Genomic DNA, 15309 nt, shown 5'->3' with positions numbered 1-15309 from the left:
CTGACATAAAAACAAAGTTGAACAATATTATTTAACTCTGCACCAGATTCCCCTCAGATAATATTTTTTCCCATCTTTGTGAAATGTTCTCAGGCACACTTGCTGAACAACACAGGGAGGCAGCTGGATGTTCTCAGGGAATTGGGAAACTTTGTAGTACAACAGGAGGCAGACAGTACAAGCGGCCCACACCCAACACTTCCCAGGGCAAACAGCTATGCTGACGTCCCAATCAAGTGCATTCTGCCTCAAAGCACACGTGCCGCAGGGGGGGACGTAATACTCATTGCTCCACTGAACCATTTCTTGTTTCTCTCTCCTCTCTGAACAAACCTTGCACACTCGACAGCGCACAAAACGACAGGCCTACGTGTTGCTCTCAGCTTTCATTACGCTCCCAAGGTGCCACATTACTGCCAAGAATAATTTCTAGATGAAAGAAGAAACCCCCAGTGTGCACTTTGTTGCCACTGCCCTGTATGAACACAGTCAGCCTCACAGGAACGAGGAAGCCATTTCTTCTCCTTTACACTGGATTAATCCTGGAACTGGGTTCAAGAAGCTTACTTTCTGTTTACACTTCCATGCCTCAAAGCTCATTAACTCACAAATTGCCTCAATGATGAGAGGGGGGAAAAGTGAGAGCTTCCAAATAGTTCTCCCAGCTGGCTGCTGATTTGAGTCCTACCTCACATCCTGGACTCACCGAATCTCAATGGAGGATTCAGGTAATGGAGGATATAAACAACTCAGACTTGTTTTGTTCTTCCGGCCTGAAAAAGCTGTGATGGGGACGGTACTGATGAACCATAGGGATAGTGTTGTTCCCAACGTCACCCCATGTGTGCCTGACTGGGGTCATGGATAAACAACATGAATGCAGAAAACTTAGAAGGAGAGAGTGGTCATTATACTGTTCAGAGAACTGCAGTATTTCCCTTCCCTGTTATGTGGCATAATTGTGACTGAAGCAAGCCAATGCAGCTCTGTCCTTCAAAGAACAATATAGAATTCCTCTGTTGGGAAAATGCACCTAATCACTCCTTTCTCCCCAAGGTACGTCTGCATAATGTCTTGCTTTTGCTGGCATGCATCCAGCCATGTATTTCCTGTGACAGCAGCATTTCTAGTCATGAAAGTAGAAGTAATTCCCATTGATTCTTCCTTCCTGCTGCAAATCCCCCCTCTGTCCCCAAAAATGAGGGTCTGCTGACTTTCTAGGAATAAAATTTTGGAAGGCTCAGTGATCTGCAGCAGGACAAGGATGTATGGAAGTCCTGCTCTGCAAAGTCCACAAATGGTCAGATTCATGCTACCAGTTCTTTCTGGCCCTCTTCTAGAAAGCCCTGGGTATTGCTTAGGCGGATTCCGCATGGGCCAAAAACAGTGGTGTGAAAGTGGTGTAAAAGGGTTTACACCGTTTTCACACCACTGTTTTTGGCCCACGCAGAATCCGCCTTAGAGAATCTGTGAAGGAATACCTGAAATGCTTTGGCATAGACAGCTGCCAGCTGCCCCTGATCATACAGCATCTTCTCAAAGTGAGGGACGTGCCAGCGCTGGTCAGTGGAATAACGATGGAACCCCTGCGGAAGAGTAGATGGAAACAGCTTTGTTAACATTTTGCCTTCCCAAGACTGTGGTTAGATCTTGTTTTTGGCATAATGTTCTCTTGCATCTTAAAAGAAACCCTCTGAGGATCTAACTACATATTAATTTTTTTTTCTCCAGAGATATCCCTGAATCAGGTGGAGAGGCGTGTTCTGAAGTATTGTGATTTGAATCAGGACTATGGCACAAAGCAAGAGAAGAATAGAACCCCCCCCGCCCAATGCAACTGAACTTGAAACAACCATGAGGAGTGCTCAGTAGCAAAGTGCCAAGGGGGCGTGGGGGGCATTCCAGGGGCATTCCGAGGCAGGCGGGGGCATGGCAGAGGTGCAAGGTGTACGCTCTGCCCCTGAGAGTGCTATTTACCCTACTGTGGACATGTAACATCAGCACGTGTTTAGCCCCCAGCAGGCCTGATAAAATGGCACAGAGGGACAGCTAATGTGTAATTTGTTCCTCAGAACTCACAGACAAGCCCCACCTAACACAGTGATTTCAAAGTGGTCAGGGTCCCCTGGAGATGAGCAATCTAATGATGAAGTGAAGCCACTGGTGTGAATAAGATGCACTCAAGTCTGCAGTGGTGTGATGCTCAAGCACAAAAGAATTGCCATAATGCCCACCAGCAAAGCTGGGAACAGAATTACAGAAGAACAGCAACTGTGGGATCTTACATACCACACGGTGCTTTCTGCAGAGGCAAGACAGGAGACCATATATACTGATTTTTGTTGTTGCCATTCGCTTTAGAAGACCCTAAGAAAAGTCACAGTGCAATCCTAAACACAATTATAACCTTCTAAGCGAATGGACTTAGAACACTGTTAATTCTGTTAAGGATTATACAGACTTTCCCTCCCTCTGGGCAGGCAGAATGTACTCATTAGAGAATCTGGTCCCAGTCTATGTGAACATGGGTTAGCATGGGAGTATCTGGGGCTGGCAACCAAGCCATTTTCAGATTATTACTTTTAGAACAGGGTATCTGTAATAATCCTGACACACGATAGATGAGATTTTCTTATAGTGAACCAGCTAGACCAGGGGTAGGGAACCTGCGGCTCTCCAGATGTTCAGGAAGTACAATTCCCATCAGCCCCTACCAGCATAGCCAATTGGCCATGCTGACAGAGGCTGATGGGAATTGTACTTCCTGAACAACTGGAGAGCCGCAGGTTCCCTACCCCTGAGCTAGACCAATAAAAATACAGTAAACCAGCTAGTCCAATAAACAACCCGGACCACGACCACACAGCCCATAAAATCCACAACAACCAGTACACTAACATTCTCCTCCTCCTTACCTGGGCAATATGATCATGGATCCCTCCATATGCCATCATCTTGAGGGTGTGCAGTGCCATCTGCAGTGCCTGGGCCCCTTCTGAGGTTGACCGATGAAGGGCCCAGTAAGAAAACAGGAAATTCAAATTGACTGAAATGCAAGAAGGCAAAAAATCTGGATCAGCTGCTTACACCACGCTACTCTCTCCTTCTAGGTTTGCTGGACTATAAGATCTTCAACTAACCTGAAGTAGGAAATTTAGGAGACTCTGAAAATCCACCATATTCTTCGTCATAAGACTCTAGCAGTTGTTGGAAACATCTGGTTGTCACCTCTTGAGAGGAGGGGGGCACCTCCTCCCCTCGCACACCCACGTCAGTCCTGGCTAATAGCGCAGACATAATTTTCTGGCTGTTTTCCAAAAGGGAAGCTCTGTTCCGTTTCCACTGGGGAAGGTAGGGGAGAAACAATTTAAAGCTACTGTTTTTCTAGCAGTTACTCATGACCTCTGTTTCATCCAACTATCCCTCTCCTCAAAAAAACCTGTAATCCTTTTCTGCCCAGGTATTGAGGCAGACCATGTGTGAATCTCCACAAAGGTTTTGCCCTGCAGGGGGTCATTTACACACAAGAATGCAGAAAGGAGGTTGCAGAATGCATTCCCCGAGAAATACAAACAAAAGACCAGAAGTGTATGCATGTTTTGTCTGTTCAGCTTCTTCTCAGTGAAGCATGGATAACCAGAGTTCGAAAGAAGAATTCATCCAGATATATATGACTCCAATGTTTTCCACAGTGCAAATGACATATACAGGGAAGTGGCAGCTTAATTTGACACCTTCACTGCTTTAAATGAAGCATCTCTCCCTGCAGTTTAAATCAGCAGCATTTTGCACTTGATAAACATTGTGTGAGAAAATCAACCATTAGAAAGAGCAAAACACCTGCAGAACTGAATCCCACCCACCCAAAGACACAGGAAGTTAAGATGCGAGGAAACTGAGAATATGTAAAAGACTGTAGTTTCACATGGTATCTTAACAGAGCCAGTGAGCTGCTCTTGGGTATTACAGCTGCTGCTGAAGCCACAATCACACCGAAAGCATTTCCTTCAGTTTTCACACAGAAATTATAAAGTCAAAATCAGTCCCAATATAATTAACTGAAACACTAGACTTTGAGAAGTTTCCAGGATTGCACACCGAGATGTAAATGGGAAGAAGGGGCAGTGGTGACTCATTCAGCTCTCCTAAATTCTTTGTGCACCAAAACTAATCCATCATAGCCCTTCAAAGATCAGATTAGCAACACTAGCAATTTAATTTGATCTCTACTGTGTTATTCAAATGAGAATGCCAGCCTCTTGCACAAGCCTGAACTCCATACCTGTTCTAGGATGCGAAGCAAAACCGACCGAAAGCCGACCTGGTAAATTCCGTCCTCAGGAGGAAAGTAAGTCCCCCCTACAAATGGTTTGAGATCAGGTGTCAACCACACACTCATTGGCCAACCCCCTCCGCTGCTGGTTGCCTGAAGAAAAAGGTAATGGATGTGTTAGGTTCCCTTCTCCCCCACAACTGTGAAGAGAGGCCCCACAACTGGTTGTGCTACCTTTCCAAATTCCAGCTCCCCACCTGCACAAAGGTCATGTACACTTTATCAACATCTGGCCTCTCTTCCCGATCCACCTTGATGCACACAAAGTTCTCGTTCAGAATCTGACCGATTTCGACATTCTGGAAGGATTCTTGTTCCATGACGTGGCACCAGTGGCAGGTTGAATACCCAACTGAAAACAAATATTGTCTGTTAAAGAAGTTTTAATGATGAACGAAGCAACAGAGAACTGGAGTTATGATACCTATTCATTGGGGAGAGGGACAAGAGAGATGATAGAATTCTGCATCGACACATGCATAACTTAAAGGGCTTCAAACAAATGCAGGAGGAACAGGTTGAAAGAGATCATATACACAATGGGGAGAAGCTACAAACGACAAGGTGTCTAAGTAAAACTGTGGACTGGTTTCCTAACAGCCACGCAGGGAACAAAATAACAGCACAGTTCTAAAAATGAACTGAACAAATAGATGAAAAGTGACTGGAAATTCTCCATAAATTGTATTGTCGAAGTCTGACTTCCCTCTATGGGCCACTCCCCACTTACCTCGTCTGAGTGCAACCCCACAGCGACCCCTCGTAGAAAAGCCTCCGTGGCTTTTGACAACGGAGACATTTGTTCCCCACTCATTTTCCATTCAGGAAATAGCGTGGGGTTCCACATCAAGAGTCAAAGAGGCAATCGAGCGTTCTGATTGGCTGGCACACGTGTGCATCATTTACACATGGGAGTTGCAGCCAGCCAAAGGCGGGGCTCCATTTTGATTGGCTGACCCGAAAAGTTCGTTTGGATAAGCTGAACGCACTGTTTTAAGACGTCTGCACATGCTGACGTCACTACCTGTTGTACATTGCTTGGGCAGAAAAATGAAAGTAAATATCGGTTTCGGTTTACACCGCCAACAACCCTGTGCTCAGCAGCACTTTGCCAAGCTGCAAAACAGTGGAGCTCGAGCAAAAAAAGAGCAAAAAAGAGCAATGTTGGCACGTCTTGTTGTGCACACGTCTCAATTTCCAAGCACTTTCTGACGGGAATACCCTCCCTAAACAAAATGACGGTTCCTGTTTCCTGATTGGCCGGAAGCTGCGCGTCAGAGCGAATCAGCCACGTGTAAACAGCCGAGGTTCCCCACCCCCCTGCGGCACCTGCGGGGTTTTTGAAAATGTTGCTCTTTTCAGAGGAGCTAATTTGCCACGCAACAAGGAGGTGGGAGAGCGGCAAATTAAGGGCAGCTGCGCAGTGGGCGCTGGTGACGTGGGGAACGTCCATCCTCCTCGTGTCTTTTAAAGAGGTGACCCCGCGGCTTATGGTGAGTGGGGAGTGGCCCTATGATACACCTCTGAAGATGCTAGCCACAGATGCAGGCGAAACGTTAGGAACAAGATCCACCACACCACGGCCACGCAGCCTGGAAAACCCACCAGAACCATTCTCCATAAACTGTTTTTACAGTGAAGTACACCAGTCAGGTTATTTTAAAAAGTGTTGAAGCATTAATTCTTGGGCCTTTCCCCACTTACCGTTTGCTGCGCGCTACTGTCCCCAAATAGCGCGTGGTCCAGCGGTGCTCCCCACGAGTCCGGGCGGTGACAACGCAGCCACCCCGACTCTGCGCTCTCACGTCCCCTCGGCGCGCGTCATTTCTGACGCTGAAGAAACGGCACCTTCTGACTGCCCCGTGCAGACCGCAGAGCGCGGGGCAGTGGGGAACACAACCCCACGCCGGAAATCGCTCGTGATGGGAGCAGCGTGCCGCAAATCGTAAGTGGGGAAAGGCCCCTTTTTATAAACCCATAGAAACTTTTTAGAAGCAATTTCTTAAACTGTTTTTAAAGTATCTAAAGAATCTAAGTGTATCTTTATCTTCTTCCAAATCCCCACCTGCTTGAAATAGCAAATTAAGAGCTCTTTCCAGACAGGAGGTCTGCTATTGATGACAGGCTGCATATCCCTGTGCTAGATAATCTACTTGTGATCCTCTGACTGCTTATGAGTAAGTAATCTTTGCAGCATTGTTTGCTGATGCCAACTGAACACCCTAAAAAAAGTGCATAAGAACATTTCAAAAGGAAGAGGGAACGGATTGCCAGAAAGCAGCAAGGTAGAAACAGGCACATCCACTGGAGGAGGACCTAATTAGACCCATCCAAGCACAAGCTTATCTTTTCAGAAGCTTTAATGCAACCATTAACCATTAAACTGGTATGATTACTTGTGCTGCACGGTTTTGAAATCTCATGTGCGCAACGTTAAGTATCCATAATTATGCACATAAAAGTCACATAAAGCAAAAAGATTCTTTTATTACCTGATAGAAATATCAACTTATCCTCCATCTTTGCTTTGTCAAATGCCTCCTGACCCCATGGATACCTGAGTGGGGTAAAAGGGAGACAGATACTGGGATGTGCATCTACAGCTCACCAATGTAATATGCCTGAGTTAAATCAGATAGCATGGTTTAAACAGACACATTTCTCCAATCACTGACAGCACTAATTGAATATAATTATATCTGAGACTCTGTCAAACAGTCCAGTACCTGGAACAGATGCCCAGCAGTAGGACACAAGGCAGAAGACACATTGGGCAGGCATCACTGGCATAGCTTCAGCCTCATGGTACTGCTTAGTGCTCCCAGACATGAATAAGCTGCTTGAAGGTGCAAAAGTACACCTAGGCTAATTATGAACAAAGTGTCTGCCATGATCCAGAGGTAAATGTCTGCTGCGGCAAGATTTCATATACAAATTTATTTCCTTCAGCCTCGCTTTCATTTTCCATTCTCTCCGTGGCATGTGACACCATTTTTCTAGAATGATGTTAATTTGCTTTGCTGCCAGAGTGGGGCAGATTAGCCGCTAAGCACAGCTTTGCCCCAGACACCTTCCCTCCAACCACAGCCAGCCTACCTAGCTTCACCCTTCCCACTCCCTCACACTGCCATTCATGTCTTCCCCCTCAACCCCGCTTCCAAGTTGTCAGATCCTTCCTGCTTCCCACTTTCCTGCCAGCATCTTTCAATAGCCAGCAAGTGGAAGTCAAAGAAAGAAATTCAACTGCACAGGCTTAGCCAAAGTAACAATATAATCACAGAGAGTGTTTGGTCCTGCTATATACCCAATGTTCCTGTGCACTCAGTCTTGCCCCCCAATTTTCCAGGGATGGTGTGAATCCCCCCCATCTCGAATGACAGTAGTGTCAATGAGTGGATGTGGACAGGAGTGTACTGTCATAAAACAGCACCCAGGGCAAGCTCCGGGCGCTGCACCCACCCCACAGTTCACCCCTGTGACGGTTTTGCTTTTGCCAGGACCCCGTGGAGGGAGAGGGAAAGCCTCTGCTGGGCCCTCAAGGGCCTGCCTGGCCTTTTGGGGTGGGGAAGAGAGAGGGAAGGCCTCTGCCAGGGTGGAGCTGGTTGTTTGGGGTGGATGAGGAGGGAATGCCAGGCTCCCAAAGGCTCAGCTGGCTTTTTCAGTGGGGGGGGGGGAGAGGGAAAGCCTCTGTCGGCCTCCCCAAGGGCCCAGGAGCCCAATTAGCCTTTTGGGGTGAGGGGAGAGGGAAAACCTCTGCCGGGCCTCCAGGGGCCCACCTGGCCTTTTGGGGTGGGGGGTGGAGGGAAAGCAAGGACTTCTTGCTTTCATTTGAACAATAACAGGAAGCAGCCCAACTATATTCTACAGCACTTACAGTCCCTTCTGATGGCAGAGGGGAAGATAAAAGGGTTCCAGGGAGCAGAGCAGCCTTGCTGTGGCATGTTTGCCTTCCCCACAGGTCTGCTGCTGCAGAACCCAGAAGTGCAGACTACAGTGAGGCTGTGCTGGCATCTCACTCAGATACCAGTGTGGGAAGTGACAGACCAGGGCATTCTCGGGGCATAACTGTTGGCTCCCTACCAGGATTGAGGGCGAGTAGCACAGCGCACTGGTTCTTGGACGTAAGCCTGCCTTTCAGCAATGTACATCCATGAAGGCCTTTGGGGCTTTTCAGTGGTGGGGAGGACCAGGGCTCTTCCCTGCTTCCCATGCCACCAAAAAGCCCTTTTGGAGGAGTTGGGGTGGTGCTGCATTGGCACCACGGCCTGCTGCCTCCAGGTTTGGATGTGGTTACCCATTGGAGGGATGAATTACAAAAATACAGATATAGGCATTCTGGTTCTATAGTCAGAATAATATGAGAGTCAAGCTTTTAAGTAGAATCCTTTGAAATAAGATGTGGTTCCCTGGTGTCACAATAAACTTGTGTCTTCAGCTCATGACATGGAGTCAGTTGTGGTTAAATAAAAGACCCAAATCAGAGATATCTGCCTCATACACTTCCTTCTTTATATAGCAACACCACTGTACATATAGCACTATATATGTTTTTGTATATTTGACATTTGTTTTTGCATTCGTGGTATAATCCATTTGGAGTTCCCAGATATGGGAGAAAAGTAGGATATACGTGCTTAAACACATAAACAAATAGTTGCCTTGATGTTTTACAAGGCAAAAAGATATGTCCCTGCTCCCAGCAGCTGATAATAAAGGTGCAGACAAATGAGAGGAAGAATGGAAAGGGAGAGGCAATGTTTACAAGAATTTTGAGCATGTGGTTACACATTCTCAGATTTCATTTTCAGTTGGGGATGAAAAAGAGGCACTAAAGAACAGGCTCCATGGTAAAGCTCGGTTGTGTGGAGAGATTTGTGAGAGAGAGGCGGCCCCACATACAGAAGGAGTTGTAGCTGTAGGAGGCAGCTTAGAAGTGGGAGAGGAGGCTCTGAAGAGAACAGGGGACTTTTGACCAGTTGACAGTTGAAAAGGAAAATGTGTGTCCCCTTAAAAATGTCCACTATAGTCCAAAGCTATTTTCCCCAAGACCTTTTGTCCTGCCCACCCCTTCGCTTACTGAAAGAAACTGCTCTTACCAGTTCACAGGATTATGGGCATGTTGAAGAAGGTAAGGAGACTTCTCATGAATCAGACGGTTAGTGTACTGAGGCCTGCCGGAATGGCTGTCCTTACCTCCTGTGGCCATGGCTAAGGCTGTTCTCAGAAATACGGTTCTGCAACAAGAAACATGAGACAGACAGCTTTTAGTCTGGCTAATCTCCAAAGCCCTAGGGGCTAAATAAACTCCCTTGCCTGGTCTCTTCTGAGAGCTCCTGGTGAGATCAGCAATTAGACAGGTTCAGTCTGAATTATCAGGAAATGCTACTGGCTTGTTTCATGAAAGGTCTGAGAGGGAGAGCAGTGAACTAGCCGTGGAGGGTGTGCTGACAGGCCTACAGAACTCCAGTGGCATAGGCTGGTTTCAGGCTTCCTCAGGGCAGAACTCACCACGTTGGCCAATTAAAACATACCTTGTTATGTTTCAGCAAAGCCCAGCTGAAAGAACAGTTGCTCTCCCAAGCCAAGAGTCAGCTGCCCAACGGAGGCCCTTTCCTCACGGGGTGGGGGACGTGAGGTGCAGCTGGGATAACTGATCCCGGTGTAGCCCTGGGGCTGTTTGCATGCTCCTGTGGCTTGCAGATGCACCTGCACACAGAGGCACGTCCTTTTTTAAATATCACCTTCTTCCCTGTGCAGCCTTGCAGGGACGGGCCCCCACAGCCATGGCTGATGCCTAGGGGGCTGGAGGGCTGGTCACCCTCTCCCGCAGTGCTGTGCAGGAGAGAAGGTACGTTTTTTTAAAAAAAACTGCGTGTAAAAGCGGCGGCTGCCACCCAGGGCCCTTTGCACAGGTGCAGCAGCAACCTGGGATATTAAAAAAGAATCGCGCATGGCACCATTCTCCAATATCCCAGGTTCTGCCATTTAACCCAGGGCAGGGCCGATTTAGGGGTGGGAGCCGTGCAAAGTTCCCGCCCCAAACAGTTTTAATTCTGGCCCTGACCTGGGTTAAATGGCTCGTGCGGAAAGGACTGGAGGTAGTCTGTTGGGTTTATTTTCAATGAGTATGGATTGATTATAGCAGTTTTAGCATTCAGAGTTCTTTACCAAAGCAGGTAAGAAGCTCAGCAGGCTGGTACTTGGAAGTGAGACCACCATGGAAGATATTGTAGACGAGGAAGTCGATGGCAAAACATCTCTGCTGAATCACTTGCCTTGAAAGTCCTTTGCAGGGGCTGCTGTAAGAGTGTTGTGATGTGAGGGCACTTATGTACTTATGTGTAAGGTAGGCCACTTACTAATATTCTACATATGAATTAATGACATTTTCAAGGCCATTCAGAACATCATAGATGTGGCACGTACTCTCAAAAAGGTCTTGTGCTGAAAACTCATGCCATTCTGTTCTCACAGTCCCAGTCAGGCATGCAAGATAGTAAAGTGAGCTACAGCTCCTGCTGAGTGCAGAATATTCAAGAGCAGGGGCATACTGCCCAGGGAGACATATGGGGTCAAATGTCAGTTGGCTGTGGCCATTTAGTCACATGGGAGGGCGGAAAATTGCCCCCCACACCCCTCCTCCTCCTCCTCCACGGGTCAATACACTGACCTCAAGACCTGGTGCAAAAAAAGTTGTTTGGTTGTGGTGAGGGAGGGCAGCCACCCATACAGGAGGGGGGAGGCATAAAACTCAGATGTTGCACCGGGCTACATTTCCCCTAAATACTCCTCTGTTCAAGAGTATCCAGTACCCCAAATTAGATGCAAGAATGTGTGCCCTCAAAGATCCAACAGCTGAACAAGAACTTAAGAACCTAGATTTAAGAAATCCAGTGTTGGCATTCTGTCTATCCACACTACTTCACTGGCTGTGACCATGTTCCTGAGAATTACACAGTACACATCTCAGATAATACTTGCTACAAAATATTTATTGCTGCTTCCACAGGAAGAGTTTCTCTTGCATGGGCACCGGGAAGCCCCACACTATTTGTCAGCATCCAGGTGATGTTGTTCCAATGTAGGCATAACTCACGTGGCTTCCATCTTTCCCCTGTTCATCCAAATTAAAAATAAACCCACATTAATCCTACTCAAAGGGAGAACAGATGGGGGGGGGCGACAAGCAGACTGTCCAGCTGGTACTCAGCCTCCCCCTTTAGCCCTTTAAAGGGATTTTCCTTTCCCAGCATTACAACACAAGTGGCCAGGAAAGGAAGGGGAGAAAAAAAGATTTTTCCAGGCCCTGGGGATGGGACACCAAGTCACTGGTGCTTTTATGATTTCGCATTGATGCAACGGGAAAAAAGGGGAAGAAGTTGAGATGGGGGCAGCACCACCAGATAATTCAATGGATATGTGCAGATATAATTTCTAATCCTTCCTACCCCGTGTGTTACTGCTGCTGTGGCAGGGGCATGTTTTCACACACTCTTGTGGAAGGAGTCTATGCCAGATGCACAAACACAAAAATCTGCTTTTAACCAGTATTATCACCACCAGGAACAAAAACCTTGCTAGCTCTTGGCAACTGCCCTTTGGCATCCCTGGCCCAGGAAAGATACAGCTGGCTCTCTCCCTCCCTCCTTGTGTTTCAAAGGCTAATCAAGAGTTTTCTTTCAGAAAAAAACTATATGACTTGACTGCTCCTACAATCCACACAGCTCTATTACTCCAGTCTATTACTTCACCCTATTTGATTATAAGCTTCTTCTTCCTCCTCTTGCTGTCAAGTTACAGCTGACTTAGGGTGACCCTGTAGCGTTTTCAAGGCAAGAGAGGTGGTTTGCTATTGCCTGCCTCCACGTCATGACTCTGGTCTAATTTCTTGGCGATCTCCCATCCAAATACTACCCAGGGTCGACCCTGCTTAGCTTCTGAGATCTGATGAGATCAGGTTAGCCAGGGCTATCCAGGTCAGGGCATAAGCCAGTTCCAGAAAAGAAGCAAATGTAAATAATAAAAGAAAAGACACATCAATACTATTAATATTATCACAAAATTATCACATCAATACCGGAAGACACCACTGGAAATAATTTTGCTTTATGATGCAGCATCTAACTGAAGTGCAACCTTCTCTTAATTATGTATTTCTTCATTTACACTGCCATTCCCAAATCCCCCCTGTGTCTCCTAATTCTTCCTTTACTAGTCTCAGTCTTTCTACTAATGTTCATTTTCCAGCTGTTTGCAACACAAATCATTCCAACTGATGTAGGTGGGTTCCCACAATATGCTCCTCACACTCTTTGTGATCCCATAACTCTCACCACTTCATTTGAACATTCAGCATCCAAGTCCCAAGACTTTACAAGAGTTCGCATAATAAAAACGCATAACAGAAACAGGTGGTAACATATCAGTCCAGACCTTTCTTGTTTTCAGACAAATCCCTTTTTTCTGAGCCTCGCCTTTTGCTTAAGATAATTAATCCTCTTATTTCAGAACAGCCACAGAATCACTTGGCTAAATAGAAAACACCTATAGTGGTGCTTCTGTTTCAAATGTTGAGTTAGCGGCCTCTCTTACCTCCTTAGAGCACCTTTACTGTTCCTGCCATCCCAATGAAAATACGTCACAGCTGTGGATTTTCAAAATGGTGTTGACTCCACCCCCATTCCAGAAGGTGATTTGTAACTGGCCAATCAGAATGCACATTTCTAACAGACAGTTAGTAGAGTCAGCATTGTTGAGGTTAGCGCAATGAACTGGGAGAGCTGAACTGGAAGCCAACAAAGGTGTTTTGCTCTGGTTTTGTGTCTAAACTGGAGTGACAGGGGCATTGAGTATCCACATGACACTATATCTTTAGTCATCCATTTTCCATGTCCCATCCCCCTCGCACCCAGCGCCTTGGCTGCTTGAAATATACTCAAAGGCAGTCTGGGAAAACCTCCCCTTGATTCTTCTGAATTAATATAATGGGATAGATACGGGAATGCATTAAAAGTATTTGGGGACATGCTGCAGTAGACTGTCTTTCAAACACAGTATCTTAGGGCTGCTACAGATCAGACATTTTACATGTACTGTATGCAGTTATATGTAAAACTGGGCTTTATGCACTTGACCTATGTATGTTTTCAACTGAACGTATGCTACGAAGTCAGTATTTGTTCAATGGCTCCCTGTCCATATACATTAAAATAACAAACATCTCCCTTGACATAAGAATGTGAGCCAGGGGGCATACATTGAAAATGCTGGGGGGAAGAATTAGGACTAATAAAAGGAAACACTTCTTCACGCAACGTGTGATTGGTGTTTGGAATATGCTGCCACAGGAGGTGGTGATGGCCACTAACCTGGATAGCTTTAAAAGGGGCTTGGATAGATTTATGGAGGAGAAGTCGATGTATGGGTACCAATCTTGATCCTCTTTGATCTGAGATTGCAAATGCCTTAACAGACCAGGTGCACAGGAGCAACAGCCACAGAAGGCCATTGTTTTCACATCCTGCATGTGAACTCCCAAAGGCACCTGGTGGGCCACTGCGAGTAGCAGAGAGCTGGACTAGATGGACTCTGGTCTGATCCAGCTGGCTGTTCTTATGTTCAGGTTATCACATTTCTTATCTATCGTAACGATCTGAAAAGATACAAGGGTTGTTTTTTAAATCCCAAATAACGTGGATACCCATTACCTCTTCTTTATATGACGATTCCGAGGGAAAATGTTGCGACATTTGATTTCACAGATGAAATGTACTGGACTTATGATCGGGCCATGAGCATCCTCACCACCCTAAAGAGTCTCCTTCAAGTGGCTCTTTCATTGGAGGAATAGCCACTCAAATTAGAGGATTTTTTTCTCAGGCCAAGGGAAGGCTTCATACTATGCTTAGTGGAGTGGTAGGATACAGTATTGTTTCCCCCAAGGTCTGAGAAATTTGGCTGATCACTGACACTGATGCTCTGGTTTCAGTTCTCCAGAGCAAAATACCTTAGTGTTGTGGAATCCAGCATGGAAGCAGTTAAATAGAATCCACAAAGCATGGGAGTGGATACAACACTCATTGAAGATCACAAAGGCTGTTCCATATTTAGGATGGTGCAAATCCCAATGGAATCATAACAAATATATGGGGTGGGGCTGGAAACAAAACCCTGAACTAGAACGTCTTGTCTAGCAAGCCAGGAGATCACGAGAACTTTAAGCGGCACAGATCTGGGGTAAACCACCAAAAAAAAAGGGGGGGGGGACAGTAGTAATAATAGCCATGAAAAATAATTAGCAAAAGAAGCAATAGGGATGGAACAGCAGATTTCTACAGTTTTGAAAGAGCCTGTGCTGGGTAAACAGAAAACTGCACCAGTAAACAGAAAACTGCACCAGTAGCAGAGACAGGCAGGAAACCAGTCATGCAGCCAGAAAGAGAATCACAGGAGATTTTAAACTGTAATGGTGGGCAGATCACCAGTGCAAAGAGAAAACGCAGCCGTCCATCGAGAGCCCCAGAGAAGGGATCAGAACAAGAAAACCAGATCAGTCTTCACCACTCCGGTCCAGCCAGCCAGCCAGCCTCCCCACCCCCCTTGTTTTCGCTTCGCATTTCTGCTTCCTGGCAGGGGTTGTTTCTCTGCATGTAAACAGCGGCACGTGACCCATCTGGGCGCCCACCGTCACCAGGGCAAGGAGGGCGAGCCACGTTTTTGCTGCCCTGCGCGGCCGGGCATGATCCGGTACCTGCGAGCCCAGGAACCTCGGTTCGGCCCAAGCCGGTGGAGCAGCGGGCGGCACCTACTACGGCACAGCAGCCGGACGGGGGCGGAGATCATCGCCACCCGCGGGCAGTGCTGCCGGCGGCAAAGGGAGGCGCTGAGGTTGCCCCCGGGAGTGAATTTGGGTGCCAGAGAAAGGCCCACCGAAGCGCAGGAGGCGGCACCGGGCACGGTGGGGCGGGGAATCTTCC

The 15309-nt window shown here is 46.9% G+C and overlaps 1 protein-coding gene across 2 annotated transcripts in view; it reads right to left on the bottom strand.

Annotated features, from left to right (window-relative positions):
- SPATA20 (spermatogenesis associated 20) overlaps nt 1-15307 on the bottom strand; it is a 48101-nt gene extending 32794 nt beyond the window's left edge. The window contains exons 1-8 of one of the 2 annotated variants that reach the window (XM_048487666.1): nt 15084-15307; nt 9430-9567; nt 6826-6890; nt 4531-4685; nt 4283-4426; nt 3141-3342; nt 2916-3046; nt 1482-1586 (exon numbers count right to left, since the gene is read on the bottom strand). In XM_048487666.1, coding sequence (XP_048343623.1) covers nt 1482-1586; nt 2916-3046; nt 3141-3342; nt 4283-4426; nt 4531-4685; nt 6826-6890; nt 9430-9567; nt 15084-15175 — 1032 coding nt within the window. In that variant the 5' untranslated portion in view covers nt 15176-15307. Of the gene's footprint in view, nt 1-1481; nt 1587-2915; nt 3047-3140; nt 3343-4282; nt 4427-4530; nt 4686-6825; nt 6891-9429; nt 9568-12925; nt 13036-15083 lie in introns of those variants that run through there. The other variant, XM_048487667.1, reaches the window with a different exon arrangement.
- Between the last annotated feature and the right edge of the window lie 2 nt (nt 15308-15309).

The sequence above is a fragment of the Sphaerodactylus townsendi genome, linkage group LG03 (genome assembly GCF_021028975.2).
Source record: "Sphaerodactylus townsendi isolate TG3544 linkage group LG03, MPM_Stown_v2.3, whole genome shotgun sequence".
In the NCBI taxonomy this organism is placed as follows: domain Eukaryota; kingdom Metazoa; phylum Chordata; class Lepidosauria; order Squamata; family Sphaerodactylidae; genus Sphaerodactylus; species Sphaerodactylus townsendi.
Note: the sequence above shows the minus strand (reverse complement) of the source record. Positions and strands in the feature narration are given on the sequence as shown.